The 24,294-nt window shown below is 37.0% G+C and overlaps 1 protein-coding gene across 1 annotated transcript in view; it reads right to left on the bottom strand.

The window, feature by feature from the left end:
- LOC145240002 (uncharacterized) overlaps positions 1–24,294 on the bottom strand; it is an 81,278-nt gene that overhangs the window by 46,736 nt on the left and 10,248 nt on the right. The window contains exon 2 of the mRNA XM_080103589.1: positions 670–804. Within this exon, the coding sequence (XP_079959715.1) occupies positions 670–804 (135 nt within the window). The remainder of the gene's footprint in view (positions 1–669; positions 805–24,294) is intronic.

Raw genomic sequence — 24,294 nt, forward strand, 5'->3', positions numbered from 1 at the left:
AGTAGAAAGTGGACCTTAGGTTCACTTTCTACTTTTGTTTTCCTTATTTTGTCCTTTAGTCCTCACATTCCATGAGCAATATTTCTGACAAAGGGAAAAGAATTGCTGTTTTCTGGGTCAGAATATATCCATATAACAGTGGACCTTATGTTCACTTTCGACAGACTTGTAATCTTTGCATCTTTGCAGTCCATGAATGATGTTTCTGACAAAAGGAAAAGAATTACTAATTTTTGGTTGGTTGGTTGTTTTTGTTTTACGGCATATCAACCCTTTTTGGGTTATTTAATGCCGAATCTAAAGATTTTGAAGAAAATTTTTTAATAGAATACATTTGTTGTTTTCAAATCAGTTTCTATTTAACCCATAGTTGGGACCCTAACAGGTACTACCACTCCGGGTCAGAGTGGACCTGGGAGCAATGGTAATTAAAGGGTGGCTCCACACTCCCCAAAGCCCACAAGCTGGGGCCTCACTACTGGATATAGTTTAAGGTCATATCCAGGACCCTAATTTTTGGATCGGAATTTATCTATAAAACACTTACTGTAGGCTAGTTTTTGACCTTGAAATAGTATTTTTTTAGCTCCTTACATCAAGTGGTTACATGTCTTGTCTACAGCAATTTTCATGAAAAAAGATTTAAAAAATAAATTTGTCATCACTTACTTGCGTCTTTTATTTGTCTCCAATGAAAACTGGCGCGGTTTACCATTTTTGTCCCGTGCAGTATTTCCATTTACTGCTGCACTCAAGATCTTCAGATTGGAAATTTGTTGCTCTTGCAAGCGACGGAATCGATTTCTGGGGAATTCTTTAAGGAAAATTTGTATGCAAGACGTGTACGACAATGAAGACATATGAGAACTCAGTGAAGAAAATACATTACCACTGTCAACAAAGAGTCTATAAGGCATATGTATGAAAGTGAGACCTGGCCAGTAAGGGTTGAGGACGTGCGTTGCATGGAGAGGAATAATATGCGAATGATACGATCAATGTGTAATGCAAGTCTTACAGACAGGCTTAGGTCTGATGATATTTTGGTCTTTCCCATCCCACCAAAAGATTTGACAGAAAGTTAGATGGCACTGTATGCTATGTGTTAAATATATCTTGGCAAGATCATCCAGGAAATAGCAACTCTCAGTGATCCAGGAAAGGATCGACCAGATAGATAGATAGATCTGATGACCTCAAAGAAAGATTAAATCTGGAGAGAGAGAGTCACAATGATCCAGGTAAGGATCGACCAGATAGATAGATAGATAGATAGATTTGATGACCTCAAAGAAAGATTAAATCTGGAGAGAGAGAGTCACAATGATCCAGGTAAGGATCGACCAGATAGAAAGATAGATAGATAGATAGATCTGATTACCTCAAAGAAAGATTAAATCTGGAGAGAGAGAGTCACAATGATCCAGGCAAGGATCAACCAGATAGATAGATAGATAGATAGATAGATCTGATGACCTCAAAGAAAGATTAAATCTGGAGAGAGAGAGAGAGAGAGAGAGAGAGAGAGTCACAGTGATCCAGGCAAGAATCGACCAGATAGATAGATAGATAGATCTGATGACCTCAAAGACAGATTAAATCTGGAGAGTATAGAAAGAGATAAAAAGAGTGCATTGAAAGAACCATTTGTGTTTTAGTATTTGTTTGAATCACATCTGGATATCTAGTTTAACACAACTTTTTTTCTTTTTTTTTTTTTTTTTTTTACACAGTGATCACCACTTATCAAGGCCCGGAAGCCACTCAGGGATAAGGGTTATTGCAAGTACATTACGTTAGTGAGGAGATTTGATGAAGTGTTTAATTAGGGGGGCGGTTCATTAGGAATTTGTTAACATTAGACTTGAAGACATCCAAGTTGTAGTCCGGAGGGAAGCAGGCAGACTGAACAGAGTTCCACAGGCGTGCAGTTCTAAGAAAGAAGCTTTGTTCATGAAATCCGCGTTTTGATTTAGGCACAGATATAGAGTGGGGGAAATTTTTCACAGTGGATTCAGCTAGACGGGTGTTTTTCGTGAAAGATTGGCGAGGGGGGACCAGGGATTGGAGTTCAGACGAGCACCTGCCATGAAAATAACGATAAAACAAGGATAGGCTCGCAACGTCTCTTCTGTGGGAGAGGGGTTGCAGGGTAGAGAAAAGGGCATCCCCCACTAAACCACGAAGTCTATTTTGTACTCTGTCAAGGCATGATAGGCTGTTTTTGGCAGCTCCTGCCCAGATATGGCAACAGTATTCCATCCTTGGCCGTACTTGGCTTTTATATAGATAGAGAATTGCATCAGTAGTGAGATATCTTCTGGAGCGGTAGAAGGATCCCACCATCTTTCCAGCGACCTTGGCAACAGACTTGATGTACGTGTTCCATTTCAGAACAGGAGTAAAGGTCAAACCCAGAAGCTTGTCAAAACACGGGGCCTCACCCAGACGAGAGCCATCCATCACAATTGATGCCAGCTGGGGATCAGAGCGTTGATGATGTAAGGATAGGAGTTTGGTTTTGGATGCATTAAAGGTGACTAGCCACATCTTCCCCCACTGAACCACGCGCTCGAGATCAGAGGAGAGAGAATCCGAGAGAACTTCGTCATTTACAGCCTTTGAAGCTGGGAAAACTTTTGCAGCTTGTTTTAGCTCAATAGATATTTGGAACAAACAACAGTTTGATAAAGTTTCTTTCAGCATCTGAAGCTCCAATACATGCTAAAATTAGAAAAGGGGTGATTTACAAATTATTTGCTACAGTTGATGAAGCCAGGACATTGATGACTATTTTAACAATTACACCACTTTGATGCGAGGTACATTTAATAATTATCTTGGCTGGTTTCTCAGATCTGAGGATCAATGGGAAGGTTGTCCTTGTCAGCATGCTCTCTGATAACTGTGCAGACCAATTCTTGACATGCATACTCTGCAACACCCAAGGTATGGAACTCCCGGAGAAAACGGACCTTGGCCAGATGACGTTTTCCCTTTTTTAAGTTTGTTTTCTGTGGCCTTTCTTCTGTTGATCTCAAAATTGACAAAGCCCTCAAACTGTCCCTGTCTTTAGACCTGCCTTCCCAGTCTTTTTCTGGGATATCTATTGTGCGTAGCTGTCACCTCAATGCTGGTGATATGCACTCTCTTCAGGACTTCATTGTTGATGACGTACCTGCCATTAGATGCCTATAATGAAATGGAGGCATTATTGGTGGAAATGTTCCAGAAGTTGCAACCCTTTCTGGTACAGAACCCAGGCCTCCGATCTATAAAAATCCTACCACTTTGTAAAATAAACTCTTTGTTATGAGACACAATGAACGCTTCTTCCACACACATTTCTAAAGGTGACCAAAGCTGTTGCTGCTTTTTGCCAGACAAAATGAGCAGACATGTTAGTTCCTGGACAACGTTACAATTACACAACGGTACATCTAATAATTTTTTTGTTGTTTTACATGGGGTTCACCTCTTATCAAGGCCCGAAGGTCACTCAGGGATAAGGGTTATTGCATGTGCAGTAATCAATGAGATAGTATTGTAGTAATCATTAGTATTGGGGGTTTAGATAGAGTGTCTTACTTAAGAGGGCAGTTTGTCAGGAGTTTGTTTATGTTGGACTTGAAGACGTCCAAGTTGTAGTCAGGTGGGAAACAGGCAAGCGGCAGAGAGTTCCACTGGTGTGCAGTTCTAAGAAAGAAGCTTTGCTCATTGAATCTACATTTGGATTTAGGCACAGATAAAGAGTGGGGAAAATTATTGACAGTAGTTTCAGCCAGACAGGTGTTTCTCGTGAAAGATTGGCGAGGGGGAATGAGGGATTGGAGCTCAGACGAGCACCTGCCATGGAAATAATGATAAAACAAAGACAGGCTCACAACGTTTCTTCTGTGGGAGAGAGGTTGCAGGGAAGAGAAAAGGGCATCCCCCACTAAACCACGGAGTCTATTTTGTACTCTGTCAAAGCAGGATAGGCTGTTTTTAGCAGCTCCTGCCCAGATGTGGAAGCAGTACTCCATCCTTGGATGTACTTGGCTTTTATACAGATAGAGAATTACATCAGTAGTGAGATATCTTCTGGAGTGGTAGAAGGATCCTACCATTTTCCCAGCATCCCTGGCAACAGATTTGATGTACGTGTTCCATTTCAGATCAGGAGTAAAGGTCAAACCCAGAAGCTTGTCAAAACATGGAGCCTCCCCAAATTATAACAAAATGGTAAATACACAATATAGAGTTACAAGAAATTATTGTCACTTGTACATTGCTCTTATCCAAACAGAATCTCCAATAAATAATAAATGTTGTCATCTTTGATGAAAGTGGTTCAACTGTTTGTTTCTCTATTCTTGAACTGGAATGAATTTTCTGCAGTTGTAAACTATTCACTTTATTTTATAAAAAAAAAAAGAAAAACTCAAATAGCTGAATGCAAATGCAAAAGACTTGCAACATAGAAGGAAGAATTCTGAGTTTTACTTTCAATTCTGAACTAAAAATGGAAACTTACATAAAATCCATCCAAGCATTTCACTTTCTTTTGTCAAAAAAAAAAAAAAAAATCCAACATCTGAAGGCATGATTCTCTACTGTCAAAGAAGATCTCAAGAACTGGTGTAATGGCAACACAGGAAATATTACATGTAAAGTGAATTTTAACAAGGGTCACATTGAGTGCATGATAATAACCCAGATCTGTAAAACAGAATTATTTCCAGGATTGAATGAAAGATGGGTGACGTAAAGTTGAAGCAGATGGCAAATATAAGAGGCTGCAGACAAAATAGATAGATAGATGATTAAGAATGGTGTCAGGTTTTCAAGCAGAGAGAAAACCAAGGCTATCAAATCAGTCACTCAGTGGAAGCCATGCGAACGAGACACTGGCAATAATGTAGAAAGAATTTGGAATGTTACCTAAGTCCATCTACATCATTAATTTCAGTAAGTTAGAAAGTAAAATTATGAAGTAAACAATTAACTAGATATTACATTAGCCTCTCTCTCTCTCTCTCTCTCTCTCTCTCTCTCTCTCTCTCTCTCTCTCTTTCTCTCCTCAGTCCTTTCTTTCAAAATCAAAACCTTGCAGGAAACTCAGTGGACGTCTCCTTGTGTATCTTCCACAAAAAGAATTAATTCATCGCTTTTTTTTTTATCTCTAAGTGCAGCAATTCTGTTACATATACTGAGTCCTACATCGGTGGCGATTAAGTTAGCTAGTGTGGATTTTGGCAAGGGCTACTGAGACAATTTTTATTTTTGTACCTTTTCTCCACGTTAAAAAACGACCCTGGTGTCTAACTCTGTCCCATGGGGAGGCATAGTGAATAGGTACAGAGGGCAGAGGTCAAACTCTGTAGACAAAACAGAGATGGTGAAGAATAAAAATCACATTTTCCAGCAGAGAGAAAACTAAGGTTTTTTAGGTCAGTCTCTCGATGCAAATAAGACATCACAAATAATGTAGACAACTCAATGATCATACCAGGAATTTTGTGATTGGCTAATCAATATTTGATTATTATAATAGTTGAACTTGACTAAGTGATTTGTTTATGCAGACATAATTGTAAACTATTGCTTTGAGTATCTCCCATTTCCACCTATTGTTATTAAAAGAAGGTGAAGAACAGGGAACACAAAGAAAAGAAAAAAAATGAATCCAAAACAAGAAAGAAAAGAATGGCAGATGCTTGAGTCAGTAAATCATTTTTTATGCCAGATTTCTACAAATAAAATGATTACGAAAGAGTTACATTTGAGTTATGGTTAGGAAAAAATAATTTGATTTGTTTATTCACGTCATATCACCCCTTTGTGATTATTTAAAAAACTGAAGCCATAAATTGAGGAATTGAGTGGTTATACTTTTTCTGCACAGTATTATCTTACTGAGCTTATTTATTACTAGCACAGGACCTGATGTTGCCCGGGATTGAATAATGATTAACAAGTGTCATAGAAATCGGTGAAATTGCCTATTCATCAATCAAATTGATTGATTGCCTGCTCAAAGATCCATTGTGCTGCACCAGAAGAAAAATTCACATGCCTCACGCAACAACTTAGTCCACAGCACATTGTAGTCTACATTTCACTGTAGAGAACCTACTGTTGATTTGATAAAATTATTTTTTATATATAATGGTTTGAATTAAAGTTTAAAATACAAAAGTCAAGTATCATGCTTCAATTGTGCTCTAAACAGAAACATTCATTTTAGACGCGTCCCTATCAGATCAAAAAACCTATTGTTGATTTTATATGTAGGCATTTAAATTTGAACTTTGACCCCTTGGCAGAAAAATTTTCGGCCAAAAACCGATTAAAAAGCTTGCCCTATGTCTGAATACACTTTATGTAAAATTTCAAATGTTTAAACCAAAAATTGGCTGAGTAATTTTGTAGAGACCGCAGAGATCAAATTTTTTTTCAAACTTTGACACCGATTTTGACCCCTTAATATTTATTGTTTTGGGCTCAAATCAAGTTATTAAGTTAAATCCATGTCCAAGTAACCTATATCTAAAATTTCAAGTGTTTAGACTCAAAATTGGTGGAGGAGGGTCGTAGAGCTTTCAAAGGTCAAATTGTTGAACTTTGACCCCTTGACAGCCAAATTTCTGCAATCGCAATAAATACAGACAAAAGAAAAGCACCACCGAAAGACAAGACCGGGCACTGGACAAGGTGGCAAAGAAAAGTCGATTCCAATCAACAAGTCACATTCCATGAAGCGTGGAAACAGGCTTCTGGTGCCGACGTTTCGAGGAGCACTACGTACCGAAGCCTCCGGCATCTGGGATACCGAAATTGTATAGCTGCCACCAAACCGCTCCTTAACAAGAAGCAGATGTTGAAAAGGCTGCGATGGGGAACTGCTCATCAAACATGGACTGCAGACGAATGGTGGCGTGTGATCTTTTCAGAGGAGTCTCGATTTTGTATCTCCTTCGGCGACCAAGATCTACATGTTTTGCGAAGAATCACAGAACGGTATAACCAAGAATGCATTAAGAAGTCTGTGAAGTTCCCGCAGTCTTGCATGGTTAGGGGTTGTATGAGTTCTAAATGTGTTGGTAATTTATGCTTCATTAAAGGAACTGTAAACGCAAAAGTGTACCAAGATATCCTGGATGCTAATTTACTGCCAGTGTTGGATAACCAGTTTGACAGGGTGGCTACAGACATAATTTTTCAACATGACTTGGCACCGGCGCACTCTGCCAAAACCACATCTTCCTGGCTCCAAGGACAATCGATCCCTGTTCTTGAATGGCCGGCGAACTTGCCAGATTTGAACGTTATTGAAGCCCTGTGGGACCAGATGAAGAGGAAGCTCCACAAAGAAAACTTTACTACCCCTTGCAGCCATGAAGATTGCAATCCAGAACACATGGGTGTCAGTTTCTACACAGGATTGCGAGAAGCTTGTTGATTCCATGCCCCGGCGAATTAATGCTGTTATCAAGGCAAAAGGTGCTACTAAATATTAATTAATTTTATTTGTATTTGTGTTAATTAAAAAGCTATTTTTGTTTACTTACATGCCTTGTTCTATTATTTTGACACACGAAATATTCAAAAACTGACATTGCAATTCATATGAAGAAAAAAAAATTCTGTCGTAAAACAACTATTTCACTTAGTTTAGCATGATAGGGATGTTTTAGCACCAATTATATCTCACAGATAGTCCTCAATAAGAATTTAGCACCAAAAAAAACATGATGTTCTATTTTTTTGACCAGCACAGGTATATATATATATATATATATATATATATATATATATATATATATATATATATATGAGCAAACAGTTAATGAAATATGTTAAAAAACACTTTGAAATGAGTTAAAAACATATTTAATCTGAAAAGGAAACACTAGATAAGTGGATAGTATAGTCCTTAATCCGCGAAGTTTCGAAGAAATACTTTCCTTCTCATAAGAGGGTAGGAATTAGCAAAATGTGGGATCGGATTTTGCATGCAAAAGTATTTGATGAAACAACAAGTAAATCAAAGATCTTACTTGAAAAAAAAACAAAAAAGTGAAGCAGAGGGAATATGGTGAAGAAAAAGGTGATTACACATGAATGGATAGTCTGGTGGAAGATAAATAATCAAGTAACGGTAAAATCCAAGTATATAATTTCAAGAAAGTTAATTGCTTTTCATTCTACTATATATATATATATATATATTATATAATATATATATATATATATATATATTATATAATATATATATATGTATGTATTATATAATATATATATAGATATTATATAATATACATATTACATAATATATACATATTATATAATATATATTATATAATATATCAGATAATATATATTATATAATATATATATATATATATATACATATTATATAATATACATATCACATAATATATACATATAATATAATATATTATATAATACATTATATAATATATATTATATAATATATTATATAATATATATTATATACTATATATATTATATAATATATATATTATATAATATATATTATATAATATGTATACTATACATAATATATATAATATTATATAATATATATATATATTATATAATATTATATAATATTATATAATATAATATATATATAAATATATATATATATAAATATATATATATAAAAATATATATATATAAATATTTAGATTTTATATAAATATATATATATATATATATATATATATTTATATAAAATCTCTTACTCTCTTTTCTAATTAACTTAATTAGCTTCTTTTCATTTTCTCTAACAAAACTGCCCCATTTTCCAATCAATTCTCTCTCTCTCTCTCTCTCTCTCTCTCTCTCTCTCTCTCTCTCTCTCTCTCAAACTCTCAGGGCGAAGAAGAGATAAATTAATGAAAACCTAAGGTAAACATTGCAAGCTTAGCTAAACATAACCGCCACGTGTTTCCCCAACTGCTAAAGTTCGACCTTGTTAAATCAACATCAATTAATCTGTTGTTTGATGATCTTGGTTAAGAAAAAACACAGACGAGTTTTCAAACAAAAGACACATACCGTACACAAATATTGACATGGATGGTTTAACAAATTATAAACAACTTAAAACACATTCAGACAATAAAATAAAATCAATATGAATCGTTTAATCAGGAGATGAATATCCATGATTGGTTGCAGATCGATTTTTCTAAATTTGATTAACAGATAATACGAACACTTGTTGTATATTGATGGTTGGATGAAACAAAACCTTTATGAAAACTTTCAGCGAAGGTCTCCTTGTGTCTTTCCTGCATAAAAAGAAGCTATGTTTGCATAGCAACCACTAGACGAAAAAGTGATGGTGGAAAAGAAATCAAAGTCACATAAAAAGAAGCAAATATAAAAGTGAGAATAAAAAAAAACACGTATTAATGCACCCCCACCCCATCCCACCCCCACCCTCACCACAACCACGCGTACAAAGAACTTCTGAAAATGCTTACAAGGGTTACACATGCTGAAAGGACAAATAAAAATTTTTTAGATATTTTTAGTGGCAAAAGAATAGAAAAAAAAAACAAATAAAAAAAAAATAAACAAGAAAGTTAATTTGATTTATTTATTGCCTCTGGCTGGCTTTGGGTAGGATTGAAACCGCTATCTTCAGACAATTCTCAATTGAATCTCTACAGTTCCAGGTGAGAATTGTCTGTATATAGCAGTTTCAATCCTACCCAAAGCCGGCCAGAGGCTTACTTGACCAAAAAAGTGGTGAGACGACGAGAGCTATGGATGGTAGTAATTGCTGAGGATGCAGTTAGGAGATTCTGAGTTTCTATCCTGTTGCGGTTACCACCTGACGAAGGCCAGAGGAATAGTTGGCCGAAACGTCGTGAAACAACAACAAATAAAGATGAGGATAATAGTCTATAATAAATAAATTAATAAATAATACTCATCTCAATAATGAATTCCATATTAAATAATAATATATAAACAAGAAAGGTTCAGAACTTGACTACGGGGAAACATCAGATAGAAAAACTGTTCTCCTCATCTTCATAGTTATGACTTGAGTGTTACTCGCATTGAGGATTGAACCTTCAACTTCTAGAAGAGTGTACCTTACAAATTAACTTAATCAAATGTTACATTGGTTGAGTACGGCACAACCACGTTGACACACTGAAGTTAAGCAATGTTGAGCCTGGCCAGTACCGGATGGGTGACCATTATCATGAGGTAAAATACCAGGTTGAGAAACTGGTGCAGTCTATCCTTCTCTCGAAGATAGATGGGGCTCTCTTAAACTGTGGCAGGCATCCCGTCTAATGATGGCGTCACGATAAAAAATACCCTTGACAGCCTTGGTAAAGGATCAAGTATTCAGCTACCGACAAGATTCGAATTACACTACAAACTCATGTAGTGGGTTCAATCTTGGCTACAACACTACAAACTCGTGTAGTGGGTTCAATTTTGGCTACAACACTACAAACTCGTGGAGTGGGTTCAATCTTGGCTACAATACTACAAACTCGTGTAGTGGGTTCAATCTTGGCTACAACACTACAAACTCATGGAGTGGGTTCAATCTTGGCTACAATACTACAAACTCATGGAGTGGGTTCAATCTTGGCTACAATACTACAAACTCGTGTAGTGGGTTCAATTTTGGCTAACAACACTACAAACTCGTGTAGTGGGTTCAATCTTGGCTACAATACTACAAACTCATGGAGTGGGTTCAATCTTGGCTACAACACTACAAACTCGTGTAGTGGGTTCAATCTTGGCTACAACACTACAAACTCATGGAGTGGGTTCAATCTTGGCTACAACACTACAAACTCATGGAGTGAGTTCAATCTTGGCTACAACACTACAAACTCATGGAGTGGGTTCAATCTTGGCTACAACACTACAAACTCGTGGAGTGGGTTCAATCTTGGCTACAACACTACAAACTCATGGAGTGGGTTCAATCTTGGCTACAACACTACAAACTCATGGAGTGGGTTCAATCTTGGCTACAACACTACAAACTCGTGTAGTGGGTTCAATCTTGGCTACAACACTACAAACTCGTGTAGTGGGTTCAATCTTGGCTACAACACTACAAACTCATGGAGTGGGTTCAATCTTGGCTACAACACTACAAACTCGTGTAGTGGGTTCAATCTTGGCTACAACACTACAAACTCGTGTAGTGGGTTCAATCTTGGCTACAACACTACAAACTCGTGTAGTGGGTTCAATCTTGGCTACAACACTACAAACTCATGGAGTGGGTTCAATCTTGGCTACAACACTACAAACTCATGGAGTGGGTTCAATCTTGGCTACAACACTACAAACTCGTGTAGTGGGTTCAATCTTGGCTACAATACTACAAACTCATGGAGTGGGTTCAATCTTGGCTACAATACTACAAACTCATGGAGTGGGTTCAATCTTGGCTACAATACTACAAACCCGTGTAGTGGGTTCAATCTTGGCTACAACACTACAAACTCATGGAGTGGGTTCAATCTTGGCTACAACACTACAAACTCGTGTAGTGGGTTCAATCTTGGCTACAACACTACAAACTCATGGAGTGGGTTCAATCTTGGCTACAATACTACAAACTCATGGAGTGGGTTCAATCTTGGCTACAATACTACAAACCCGTGTAGTGGGTTCAATCTTGGCTACAACACTACAAACTCATGTAGTGGGTTCAATCTTGGCTACAACACTACAAACTCGTGTAGTGGGTTCAATCTTGGCTACAACACTACAAACTCATGGAGTGGGTTCAATCTTGGCTACAATACTACAAACTCGTGTAGTGGGTTCAATCTTGGCTACAACACTACAAACTCATGGAGTGGGTTATATCTTGGCTACAACACTACAAACTCATGGAGTGGGTTCAATCTTGGCTACAACACTACAAACTCGTGTAGTGGGTTCAATCTTGGCTACAACACTACAAACTCATGGAGTGGGTTCAATCTTGGCTACAACACTACAAACTCGTGTAGTGGGTTCAATCTTGGCTACAACACTACAAACTCATGGAGTGGGTTCAATCTTGGCTACAACACTACAAACTCGTGTAGTGGGTTCAATCTTGGCTACAACACTACAAACTCATGGAGTGGGTTCAATCTTGGCTACAATACTACAAACTCGTGTAGTGGGTTCAATCTTGGCTACAACACTACAAACTCATGGAGTGGGTTCAATCTTGGCTACAACACTACAAACTCATGGAGTGGGTTCAATCTTGGCTACAACACTACAAACTCGTGTAGTGGGTTCAATCTTGGCTACAACACTACAAACTCATGGAGTGGGTTCAATCTTGGCTACAACACTACAAACTCATGGAGTGGGTTCAATCTTGGCTACAACACTACAAACTCGTGTAGTGGGTTCAATCTTGGCTACAACACTACAAACTCATGGAGTGGGTTCAATCTTGGCTACAACACTACAAACTCATGTAGTGGGTGCAATCTTGGCTACAACACTACAAACTCATGGAGTGGGTTCAATCTTGGCTACAACACTACAAACTCATGTAGTGGGTTCAATCTTGGCTACAACACTACAAACTCATGGAGTGGGTTCAATCTTGGCTACAACACTACAAACTCATGGAGTGGGTTCAATCTTGGCTACAACACTACAAACTCGTGTAGTGGGTTCAATCTTGGCTACAACACTACAAACTCATGGAGTGGGTTCAATCTTGGCTACAACACTACAAACTCATGGAGTGGGTTCAATCTTGGCTACAACACTACAAACTCGTGTAGTGGGTTCAATCTTGGCTACAACACTACAAACTCATGGAGTGGGTTCAATCTTGGCTACAACACTACAAACTCGTGTAGTGGGTTCAATCTTGGCTACAACACTACAAACTCATGGAGTGGGTTCAATCTTGGCTACAACACTACAAACTCATGTAGTGGGTTCAATCTTGGCTACAACACTACAAACTCGTGTAGTGGGTTCAATCTTTGCTACAGCCACGCTGGATGGCTGGACATGGATTGAAACATTGTGAAAATAACACCCACGGTGAAAACAGTAGTCTGAACAATACAAATATTATCAATCCTCATCTCAAAAATTCAGAAACATGAAGTCGAATTTAGCCTAAAAAACTTTTATTAGTTAGGCCCAGGACTTAATGAGTGACGTGTTATAGTCTAAATATTTGATTCATTTTGAAACTTCCACCACCATTTTTCTTTAATGCTCACTGTTTCCTCCTTTCTCTCCCAATCAACAAGCTTCTCCTTTTCATTTTCTTTAACTGCTCTATTCTCCAATCAACTCTCTCTCTCTCTCTCTATATATATATATATATACATATATGTAGTCATCCATATACAGTACTGTTTCGCTGTATCACAGCTCATCAGTGCGACTAGACTAGCAACTACCTCAAGCCAGGATTGAAACTTCTCACCATTACACTATTTGACTGCTGCTAAGATGGGTATGTGAAATTACAGTGCTTGAACATGGTCCACACACACATCTCTCTCTCTCTCTCTATATATATATATATATATAGAACTACTTGTTCTTATTTTTATTAACTACTTGTTCTTAGAATATATATATATATATATATATTCTTTCTTAGAAGTGCACGCCTGTGGAACTCTGTTCCGTTTGCCTATTTCCAACCAAACTACAACTTGGATGTCTTCAAGTCCAACATAAACAAATTCCTGATAAACCGCCCCCTTAAGTAAGACACTTTATCAAATCTCCATTACTAACGATTACTACGATATTATCCCATTGATTACTGTACACGCAATAACCCTTATACCTGGGTGGCTTCCGGGTCTTGATAAGCGGTGACTACCATGTAAAAAAATATATATATATATATATATATATATATATATATATATATATATATATATACTGTGTAAGCAAAATCAAGACTTCAAAAAAGGTGTTGATGGCAACAAAAAGTGTTTTTCATTTTACGCTACAATTGTTTCCTTGCCCGGTCGATAATTTCAAACATTATATCGTTTGAAAATTTTCAAAAACCAGCATTTCTTCAGACTTTATGAATAAAAACACTCTTGACAATAGAACATTGTTTGAAAAGAAAGAAAAATTCCCTTAACAGAAAAAGCATGTGAGAAACATTTACCCTTGAGATAACCTCCACGGAAAGCCCATTTAAATATTAATATATCACCTAATTTTCGTATCCTTATTTAAGAACAAAGTCATAAGAAGTTTCCACAAAAAACCCTTAGCCATTTAAAAAAAATTTATATATCCCATTCGTTGACTTCCTAAATTAGATTTCACTATTTCTTTATTTCACATAATTAATTTTTTTAAAAAGAATTTTTAAATTTTTATTTTATATAATATGGCCATAACAACCTTGCCTTAACGTTAGGGTTAATTTTAGTTTCGTATTAGTGGCAAGTAAAGTTTACAAATTATCGTTATTTTAGTACTTAGATTTAAGACCATTTTAGGTTTAATGTTTAATTGAATATGAGAATAAAGAAAAAGACTGCATCATATATATAAATCCTTATACAACATTTCGAGTAAAGGATTCTAATCTATTTATCATTATTTAAGGTTTTAAAATTCATTATCATTCTAATTAAATATGTTTTCATATCGTTACTAAAAACAATTACGAAGGGAGCTAATCCAATTATGTTGTTAATTGCTAATAGTCAATTCTGTTGGAAAAGAGGTCAATTTTATTTCCCATGACAGCTAAAGGGAGATAATTCATGCCGTTTGATGTTTTCGGCCTAATGATTACTAGAAAGCGTCTATGATTTAATAATTAATTTAATCAAACAGATCCAGAACGTGCTATGATAGCTTATTTAACAAATTAAAGATATAAATTATGTTTTTAATCTTAAAAACTGGTTTTTTACCCATGGGTTTAACCCACATCTGTTATTAATCCAATAACAACTTAGGTTGCTCATGTCTTCAAAGCCAGAATTATAATTTGTGTGTTGTATTCTTGGGTATTTAAACAAAATGGTATATATCCTCTAATTATTATTCTGACAGCAAAACCACCCAATAGCTACAAATGTGTTTCATTCCGATGAGAAGATATCTATCCCTGCATTTATGGGTAAAAACATTTAGAACAAAGAGTGAAGTAAGTAAATAAATAAACCAGCATGGATTCTACAAACTTAAGATGTCAGATGACAATTAAATTAATTTCCAGTCACCAAATTGCTAATTTAATTTTTTAATAATAATTGCTAGTTTATTGTTAAGTTGTTTTATTGATTTGAAGAGGGTATCACTTATTTCACCATCAATACTGCTACAACTGAATGCAAAAATGCTCACTGAATTAAAATGGTCAGTAGTGGATAGCGGGAGGAAATATAACCCTGGGAAATCAAAAAGGTGCAATCTATGTTTATTGGAAGCCTTTTACATAGTGAATTCTAAAGAGGAAATTTTGAATAAAAGACTAGATACTATACAGGGATGTCTTCACAAGGAATAGGTTTCTGCTATCATGCCTTAAATGTAACTTTTTATAGCAATATGGATCCTCGGATGCTAGGATTAAATTTTAATGTAGAGTTAAATAGCTGGGAATGATATAATCTAAATGAAGGATCCAAATCTAACATGCAAATATAGTTTCTATTATTCTAAACTGGGTAAGAAATATAAATAAAGTATAAAGCTCATCTAAGAATGGAATTTTTTCCATAACGGTGAGCATTTTTGTATTCAGTTGTAGCAGTATTGATGGTGAAATAAGTGATACCCTCTTCAAATCAATAAAATAACTAAAATAACTAAAATAGGCAGATTATATCAATGAGGTTTTTTGAATTACGTTTTTTAAAAATTACGTTTGGTATTACATGTGTTAAAATTTATATATTTTGTCATGGTCACGTGTTGGAGTGGTTAATTAAATGGGTGGACAATTTTTAACAGAGGCGGGTTAATATTAATATTTACATTATGTTAAATTATATTTACAATATTTTTAATACATATTATTTAGAATTTACGAACCTAAGCATTTTAAAAATAAAATATTCCGACTGCATTCATAATTTATATTATTTATTTGGTTTTGTTTCGCTTTTATGTATAACGCTTCCGGTAATTTTTAGTCTCTTTACATTAGTATCGATGTGTAGGATTCAATACTGTCGATCATGATTCTTCAGAATTCGGAATGATAGCAGACATGGTTTTTAAGTGCTGTGATAGCGAGCTGGAGTCGGAGAGCTATTCTTTGTGACAATGTATTGGTAGTGTAGCCAATGTAGTAATCAGAGGTTTTTTTTTTGGTTTTTTTTACATAGGCGTCATCACTTATCAAGGCCGATAGGCCACTCAAGGATAAGGGTTAAAGAGTGTACAGTAGTCAAAAGGACAATATAGTAATCGATAGTAATGGAAGTTCGGTAAATTTGTTAACTTAAGTGCAACGGCTCATCAGAAACTTGTTCACGTTGGACTTGAAGACACCCATATTATAGACAGCTGGAAAGCAGGAAAACGGAAGACAATTCCACAGGCGTGCAGTTCTAAGAAAGAAGCTTTGATCATGGAATCTATGTTTAGGTTTAGGCACTGATAAAGAGTGGGGGGAATTATTGATAGTGTTTTCAGCTAGTCGAGTGTTTCTTGTGAAAGTTTGGCGAGGGGGGACCATAGATTGAAGCTCAGTCGAACACTTTCCATGAAAATAACGATAAAGCAGAGACAAACTCGCAACATCTCTTCTGTGAGATAGAGGTTGCAGGGAAGAGAGAAGGACATCTCCCACTAGGCCACGAAGTCTACTCCTAGCGGGTAATTAAATTAATAAATTACTTTTTTTTTTTCGAGCAAGTTATTTGTCTGCGAAGAGTTGTTGCTGATTACAAAGTTAGACATTTGTAGTTTTTTTATAATAGATGAAAAATTTGATGTTTTTTGTTATTGTTGGGAGATACGTATCTGCAAATTATATTTTTGAGAATCTTGTCATCAGTTTTTTAGTTTATGGAGCTGGTTGCGCTAAAATATGTTAACTGGTTGAGATTTGTTTTGCTGAATATAAGCAGCTCGATTTAATTTGCTAGTAGTTAGTTTAATTTGTTTATCGAAAAGAGAGTTTCAGATCTTGTTGTTGATTAGAGGGTTATTCTTCATGACAACATATTGGTAGTTGTAGCGATTGTGGTAAGCAGTGTTAAAGACGCATTCTCCTACCAAGCAATTTAATTGATAGACTCCACATGGAACGGACCTGTCCCTCAACTTCTCTCTTGGAACTCAGCAGAATTCACTCAGCCTTCGGGCTCGAGGTTCAACTAAGACAGGAATACAAACAAGCTAACATGGCTATCTCCACACCCAAACTCTCTTTCTCATCCTACAGTACTGTCTCTAATCTTTCATGACGCATGTTTCTACTATTAATTTGAAGAAGACCAATAATGCATCATTGATACAGACCATAACTTCAACACACACACATGAATTCTCTCTTTTTTTATTTAAAAAAAATTTTGTTTTATTGCATTTTCACACCAAACAAGGCACAGTGCTACTTTGATGTAGGGGACTACTATCTGGGACATAAATTGCAGGGATACTATGTAGGGAGTTGAGCAGCAACATGTCTGTTTAAATTACACTTAAACTTCTGCATGTCAGTACAGTCGGGGAAGCAGGAACCTAGAAGTGAATTCCAAAGTCTAGCAATTCTGGGGAAAATAAACTATTAGAGTAGAAGGATTTCTGGCATCTGAGAATTTCTATTGTGTAGGGGTGGGAGTTTGCTGCTTGCCGGGTTTCTCAGGGGTATTTACATCAAGGGGGCACAAGGGCTTGTAGTTTGGCACAGCATCTACCATTAAAATACTTGTAGAACAAGTAGAGAGATGCAACATTTCATCGATGGGACAGAGGTTGAAGCCTCACTGGCAGTTTGAGACCTATTAGGTTGGCAACTCTCTTTTGAACCCTGTCCAGGAGTGAAAGACTAGTAGCAGATGCACTAGCCCAAATGTGACAACAATACTCCATACATGGGTAAATGGTGGCCTTGTAGAGGTACAGGATATTTATTTCTCAACAAGCCTTTAACTAATCTTTAATCTACGTCGCCACAGGGTTTGACTAAGACGTGAGTATGGAAAATCCAACATGGCTACCTCTGCACATGGACTTCAACGTGGTACATGCGCGAACTCTCTTTCGTGATGCACGTTTCTATTAGTAATAACTTTAAGGAGACAATACACCATGACTACGGACCATAACATCAACACAAACACAAACTTTTCTCTCTTCAAGAAGCTTGTCTAATCTTTTAATCAACGTCTCCACACATACACACTTTCCACAATTAACCTTTTCTCTACACAAGCCTACTAACAAAGATAACCAATAAAGCTGTTTTTAAATGTCAGAATGAAATTTCTTGTCTTCTTATTCTACAACTATTTATGATGATGATTTTTTGTTGTCATTGGTTTCAACGATATCTTTCTACATAGAATTATTTCTAGAAAGATGTCAGGTACTTATGGGAGGAACCATGTGAAGGTTGCCAACATCACTAAGTGAAAGCATTTCTGTGGAACGAACTGGGTTTGAACTTGTGACACCCCGGTTGTTAGTCCATATCGTTAACCACTGAGCCATTATCGTTCTGCCACTGATGTTCAAGATATCGACAATGAACGCAACAAGTCAATGCATGTCATTTTAATGGAAGAACGGTATCAATGAAAAGCTTATCGGTCAGGTGATGAGTGGGAACATATGTTTCATACGACAAGATGACGAGGAAATGTGTGTCAAAGGTGATGAAAAAAAAAGTGAGTAAAAGAGTATACAAAGAAGATGATCAACAGGTTGAAACAACCACTGAAGCCAGTTTTTTTTTTTTCTGCAATGAGAAAAGCTTCTGACAAAGACAAAAAGATCAATTCAAAGAACAATTGGTGGCTGGCTTTTATTTTCAATCTCGGGTGTATTAACTTAATCTATTACAAGTTGTTTCAATAAACGGGATAAAGATTACCCGTTCATATCGGATGGAAAATAATAATAAAAAACATATTTAGCTCTACTAACGTATTGAGTACTTTTCCTTGTTTTTATCAAATATACCTCTTAATATATATATATATATATATATATATGTATAAAAAATAAAAATACCAGCGGTGTTTTACCTTATATTTTGAGAAAAAAAATAGAAAAACCGAATGAAATTATTAAAATAATCAACGTTTCGTCCTTATTTCAGAGGACATCTTCAGGATATTGAAGTAAAAATGCAAGAAAAGAAAAAGTCATAGACCATACGAAAAAGAGAACAGTTTTTTGAATCCTACCCATGTCGTGATATCGTGGAAACCAATGCCAACAACAACCCAACCTTCCCATACGCACACATATGTCTGTCCTCCCCGACATGGGTAGGATTCAAAAACTGTTCTCTTGTTCGTATGATCTATGACTTTTTCTTTTCTTGCATTTTTACTTCAATATCCTGAAGATGTCCTCTGAAATAAGGACGAAACGTTGATTATTTTAATAATTTCATTCGGTTTTTCTATTTTTTTTCTCAAAACACATATATATATATATATATATATATTTGTATATTTTGGCGGCAAGTCATTATTCAAGCATGTCTGACTGAACACGACAAAGTCATTCTTTTTTACGATTTTTCTGAATATCTTTTCCATTCACCGGGCGATCTTTTTTATTTCAGATAGAAAGCGCTTGAGAAGAATATGGCTGTACAACAACTTTTGGGCGCCATTTTTCCATCTGAAATTAAAAAGACATCTCGGCGAATGGAAAAGATATCCAGAAAAATCGGAAAAATGAATGACTGTCGTGTTGAGACATGCTCGAATATATATATATATATATATATATACACACATATATATATATATATATATATATATATATATGTGTGTAAGAACAAGTAGTTAATAGAACATGTTAAAAAACACTTTGAAAAGGTTAAAAACATATTTAATTTTAAAAAGGAAGCACAAAATAAGTGAATAGTCCTTAAGAAGTTTTGAAGAAATACTTTCCTTCTCAGGGTAGGATTTAGCAAAATACGGGATCAGATTTTGCTTGCAAAAGTATTTAATGAAGTCACAAGTAAGTCATAGATCTTTTTCTTGATTTTTTTACATAAAAGTGAACATGGTAGATACATCAGCCAATTTGCACTTGAAACGTCAGGGGATTACAAGTGGTATAAGTTCATCATATAAGAGAGTGCGGACGAACATATGGCAGAAGCAGCAGAAACATCCAACATATGCAAATGAATGCACCGTGTGTGTGGTGATGTCACAGCAAGGAAGAAGAAAAGAAAAGGATTATAAACAAAGAAAAACGTGGCCAAGAAAGGAAAAAATAAATATGTTAAACATGTGGCCCAAGAGCGACAGGGAAAGACGTGTCCTTTTTTTTTTTTTTTTTTTTTTTACAAAGGCATCACCACATTATCAAGGCCCAGAGGCCACTCAAGGATAAGGGTTAAAGAGTGTACAGTAGAAATTGGTCAATATAGTAATCATTAGTAATGAAAATTTGGTAAATTTAATAACTTATATGGAACGGCTCATCAAGAACTTATTTACTTTAGACTTGAACACAACCATATTGTAGTCAGCCGGAAAGCAGGAAAACGGAAGACAATTCCACAGGCGTGCAGTTCTAAGAAAGAAGCTTTGTTCATGGAATCTACGTTTAGGTTTAGGCACAGATAAAGAGTGGGGGAAATTATTGATAGTGTTTACAGCTAGACGAGTGTTTCTTGTGAAAGTTTGGCGAGGGGGGGGACCATAGATTGAAGCTCAGTTGAACACTTTCCATGAAAATAACGATACATCAGAGACAAACTCGCAACATCTCTTCTGTGAGATAGAGGTTGCAAGGAGGAGAAAAGGACATCTCCTACGAGGCTACGAAGTCTATTTTGAACTCTATCAAGGCAGGACAAGTCCTTTCTAGCAGCTCCTGCCCAGATGTGGCAACAGTATTCCATCCTTGGACGTACCTGGCTCTTATATAGATAGAGAATAGCATCAGCAGTGAGATATCTACTGGATCGATAGAAAGATCCCACCATTTTTCCAGCGGCCTTGGCAACAGATTTGATATATGTGTTCCATTCAAGATCAGGAGTAATGTCCTAAACATGGTCAGACAAAGACAAAGTACCACGTGTTCGACACAACAGAGTCTTGTTAAGCACATTGGAGTACGAGACGCCTTTTTCAACAAGAGACAAGGCGTTATTCTGGAGGTACCTGGAAATAAATGGCTGCTGTTTTAATTAGAAAAAAAAGTGAATTGAATTCTTTCTTTGACTTTGTTTCTTCGCGACTGTCCACATACAACATGTGGGTCCCGAGTGTTGACATGTAACGACTATGTCACAATGCGAGTACATCACATTAAAGTACTCGTAAAATGGGTACAGCGATGTAACATTAAACTTGGTTACGAGTGCGGGATTTATTAGATGTCGCAACAATACTCCATGCATGATGATTTTGTAGAGATGCACGATTTAAGAATATAATAGGAGCAAGGTGCAATGGGGAAAAAGGTGTCTGGTTAATTTTAATGCATCGAAAACCAAGAAACTCACTCAGTATATGTCAGCCTATGTCACGGTAACTTATATTGAGTGAGTTTCTAACAGTATTTTATATAACTTTTTAGTTTGAACTCATTTTCCCAAACTTAACGTATTCAATAGAGACCTCACCGCCATTTATCTTTTTTAAATATACCGATAAACACTGTATGTTTATCGAACCAAATAAACATTTTACATGAAATAAAAACACTAAAAACTTATTCCGTTAGGTAGAAAAGTAACTTATCTTGCCTTTGATAACATTTATTTGTTTATATATTTGTTTTGACAACTTTTTCGAATCTATGTGTATAGTACCTATTTACTATGCCTCCCCACGGGACAGAGTTAGACACCAGGGTCGTTTTTTAACGTGGAGAAAAGGTACAAAAATAAAAATTGTCTCAGTCGTGAAGGATTTCTCCTCCACCGAAAGAGAACAAGAAAATGAAGTGCAGCATCTGAAGAACAGATACTACACTTTGATCTTGTTTATTTATTTTATTGTTGTCAAAAATGAAATTACAATGTAAAATTATAAAGACAAAAATATCAAACAACAAAATTAAGCACAAGGCCCTATAAGAAATTGGGAGGGAGAGGGTACAGGGTCTTTGTGACTAAAATGACATGATGAATGATGAAGACTTAGTGGTCTTACTCTTGACTGGCAACATTTACCAAAATACCTCATTCACTCTGTGGAACTTAATCTAACTAAAACCCCAGCGTTCAGTGTAAAGAATAACATATTTACAATTTGTATAATTGTGTCTGTGTGTTGTGTGTGCATTTTTTTTTTTTTTTTTTTTTTTTTTTTGTGTATATGCATGTGTGATAGAATAAAGTTCGAATTTATTGGAAAATAAAAGTTTGTGAATTTATTACAATAAAGTGTTCGTGGAGTGGGAAAAAACTAATCAAAAGAGTTCATTTTAAAAATAAAAAATAAAAGCTACTGGGTTGTTAGTAAGACCCCCCTGTACTATTCTATGTTGATAGATCCCCCACTGTTTTCCGGGGAACCGAAAACAAGCAGGGCATCCCTAATGGGGTTTGGGGAAGAAGCCTTAATGGAGGTGGTCGAAAATAAAGCAACGGATGGAGGGGGTAGGAAGGTGACCTTTGAGTAGGGGGGCGACCGGGGGTATCAGAAAGCAAAGATGGGGTGCAGAGGGGTTGGGCAGACTCAGAGGTTCTCTAATACCAAAAAATAAAATCAGGAACAGGATCTCAGTCATACCCCCAGTCAAGAGTCTTCTTAAGATGATTTAGCTAAATTCTAAGCGGGATGGGTTCCGAAGGACCCAGCACCGCCCGTGCCATGCTTAAGGAGGGAACACGTATTGAAACTTGGCTCCTCGACGGATGCACAAACTAGTGCTGTGCACCCACCTCTTGTCAAATTCCACTCTAGGCAACCTCTTCCAATCGCATCTGATCTTTACTTTAAGCAAATGTTTAAAGTAAACGATCAGATCCCGATCCGGAACAGATGTCCCTTCGCGGACCAACTTGAGGCGCGTGATCCAAATGGTCATGCGCGCTACTGCTAGGATCGCCAGGAAAACCAAACTTTCCTCCCTGGGGAACGGCGGCTCCATGTTGTACACAAAAGTTCCTACGTCGAGATCGAGCAGACACTCGGCATCGATGCGAGCTGTTACCCCCTCGACGTACTTTAATAGGGCTGTATCCGGCTGCAACTAAAAAACGCGTGCTTGATTGTTTCGGGCTCGCGTTCGTCACAGCACGGACAGAAGCGCCTGGTATGTTCTTTATACCGGAAAAGTTCATCGAAGAGGGGCAGCGCATTTCGGACCAGTCACCAAGTCAGGGAGAATTCCGAGTTGTTCAGAATCTCCCGTCCCGTCGCCCAACACCATTGAGAACGGACAACCTCCATCGACCATCCCATCCGCCTACAAAGTGGATCCTTCGCGGTCCCCTCCACTAAATCCCGATACAGTTTCTTCCTTGGCTGATCGAGGACACTGGTCCCTGGCAAAGCTCTAAGAGCGGTCCAGCATTCGGAGAAGAACTTGGACTCCCCCTTCGGTCTACGACGACCTTCTACCGAAGGGTTGGGTTTGAGATTGGGAAACGAGTTCTCAACCACAGGGACCCAAGGAGCGTCTCCTTCAAGCGAACGACCCAGGAAAGCCAATCTCTCGGCGTTTCTATGACACAAGAGACTGGGCTGACCCAGGCCTCCCTCGCTCGGACGTTGAACACAGACCTCTCTGCAGACATAATGCTTACCCTCGTTCCACAAAAGTGAATCGAGGCGCCCTTGTAAGCGGGTTAGTCGTTCTGCAGGGAGAGGAAGTACAGACAAACGGTAAAGGATGAGTGGAAAGACGTATGTAGCACACGCCTCCGCCCGACCCTTCAAGGACAATTTCCTTCCAATCCAAGTCTTTACTGACGATTTGACCTTAGACTGTACTTCCGACCAATTCTTTTCCAGCTGAAGTCCCGGTCCAAACCAGACACCGAGAATACGGACCGGTCCATCGGTCCAGCTGAAAATACCTGGAAGCGAGTTTACCCCGGTCCAGGCCCCCAACCACAGGCCAGCAGACTTGCTACGGTTGAAGATGGCCCCTGTT

This window comes from Euprymna scolopes, chromosome 19 (genome assembly GCF_053919585.1).
Source record: "Euprymna scolopes isolate OS-2025 chromosome 19, ASM5391958v1, whole genome shotgun sequence".
Taxonomy (NCBI): domain Eukaryota; kingdom Metazoa; phylum Mollusca; class Cephalopoda; order Sepiida; family Sepiolidae; genus Euprymna; species Euprymna scolopes.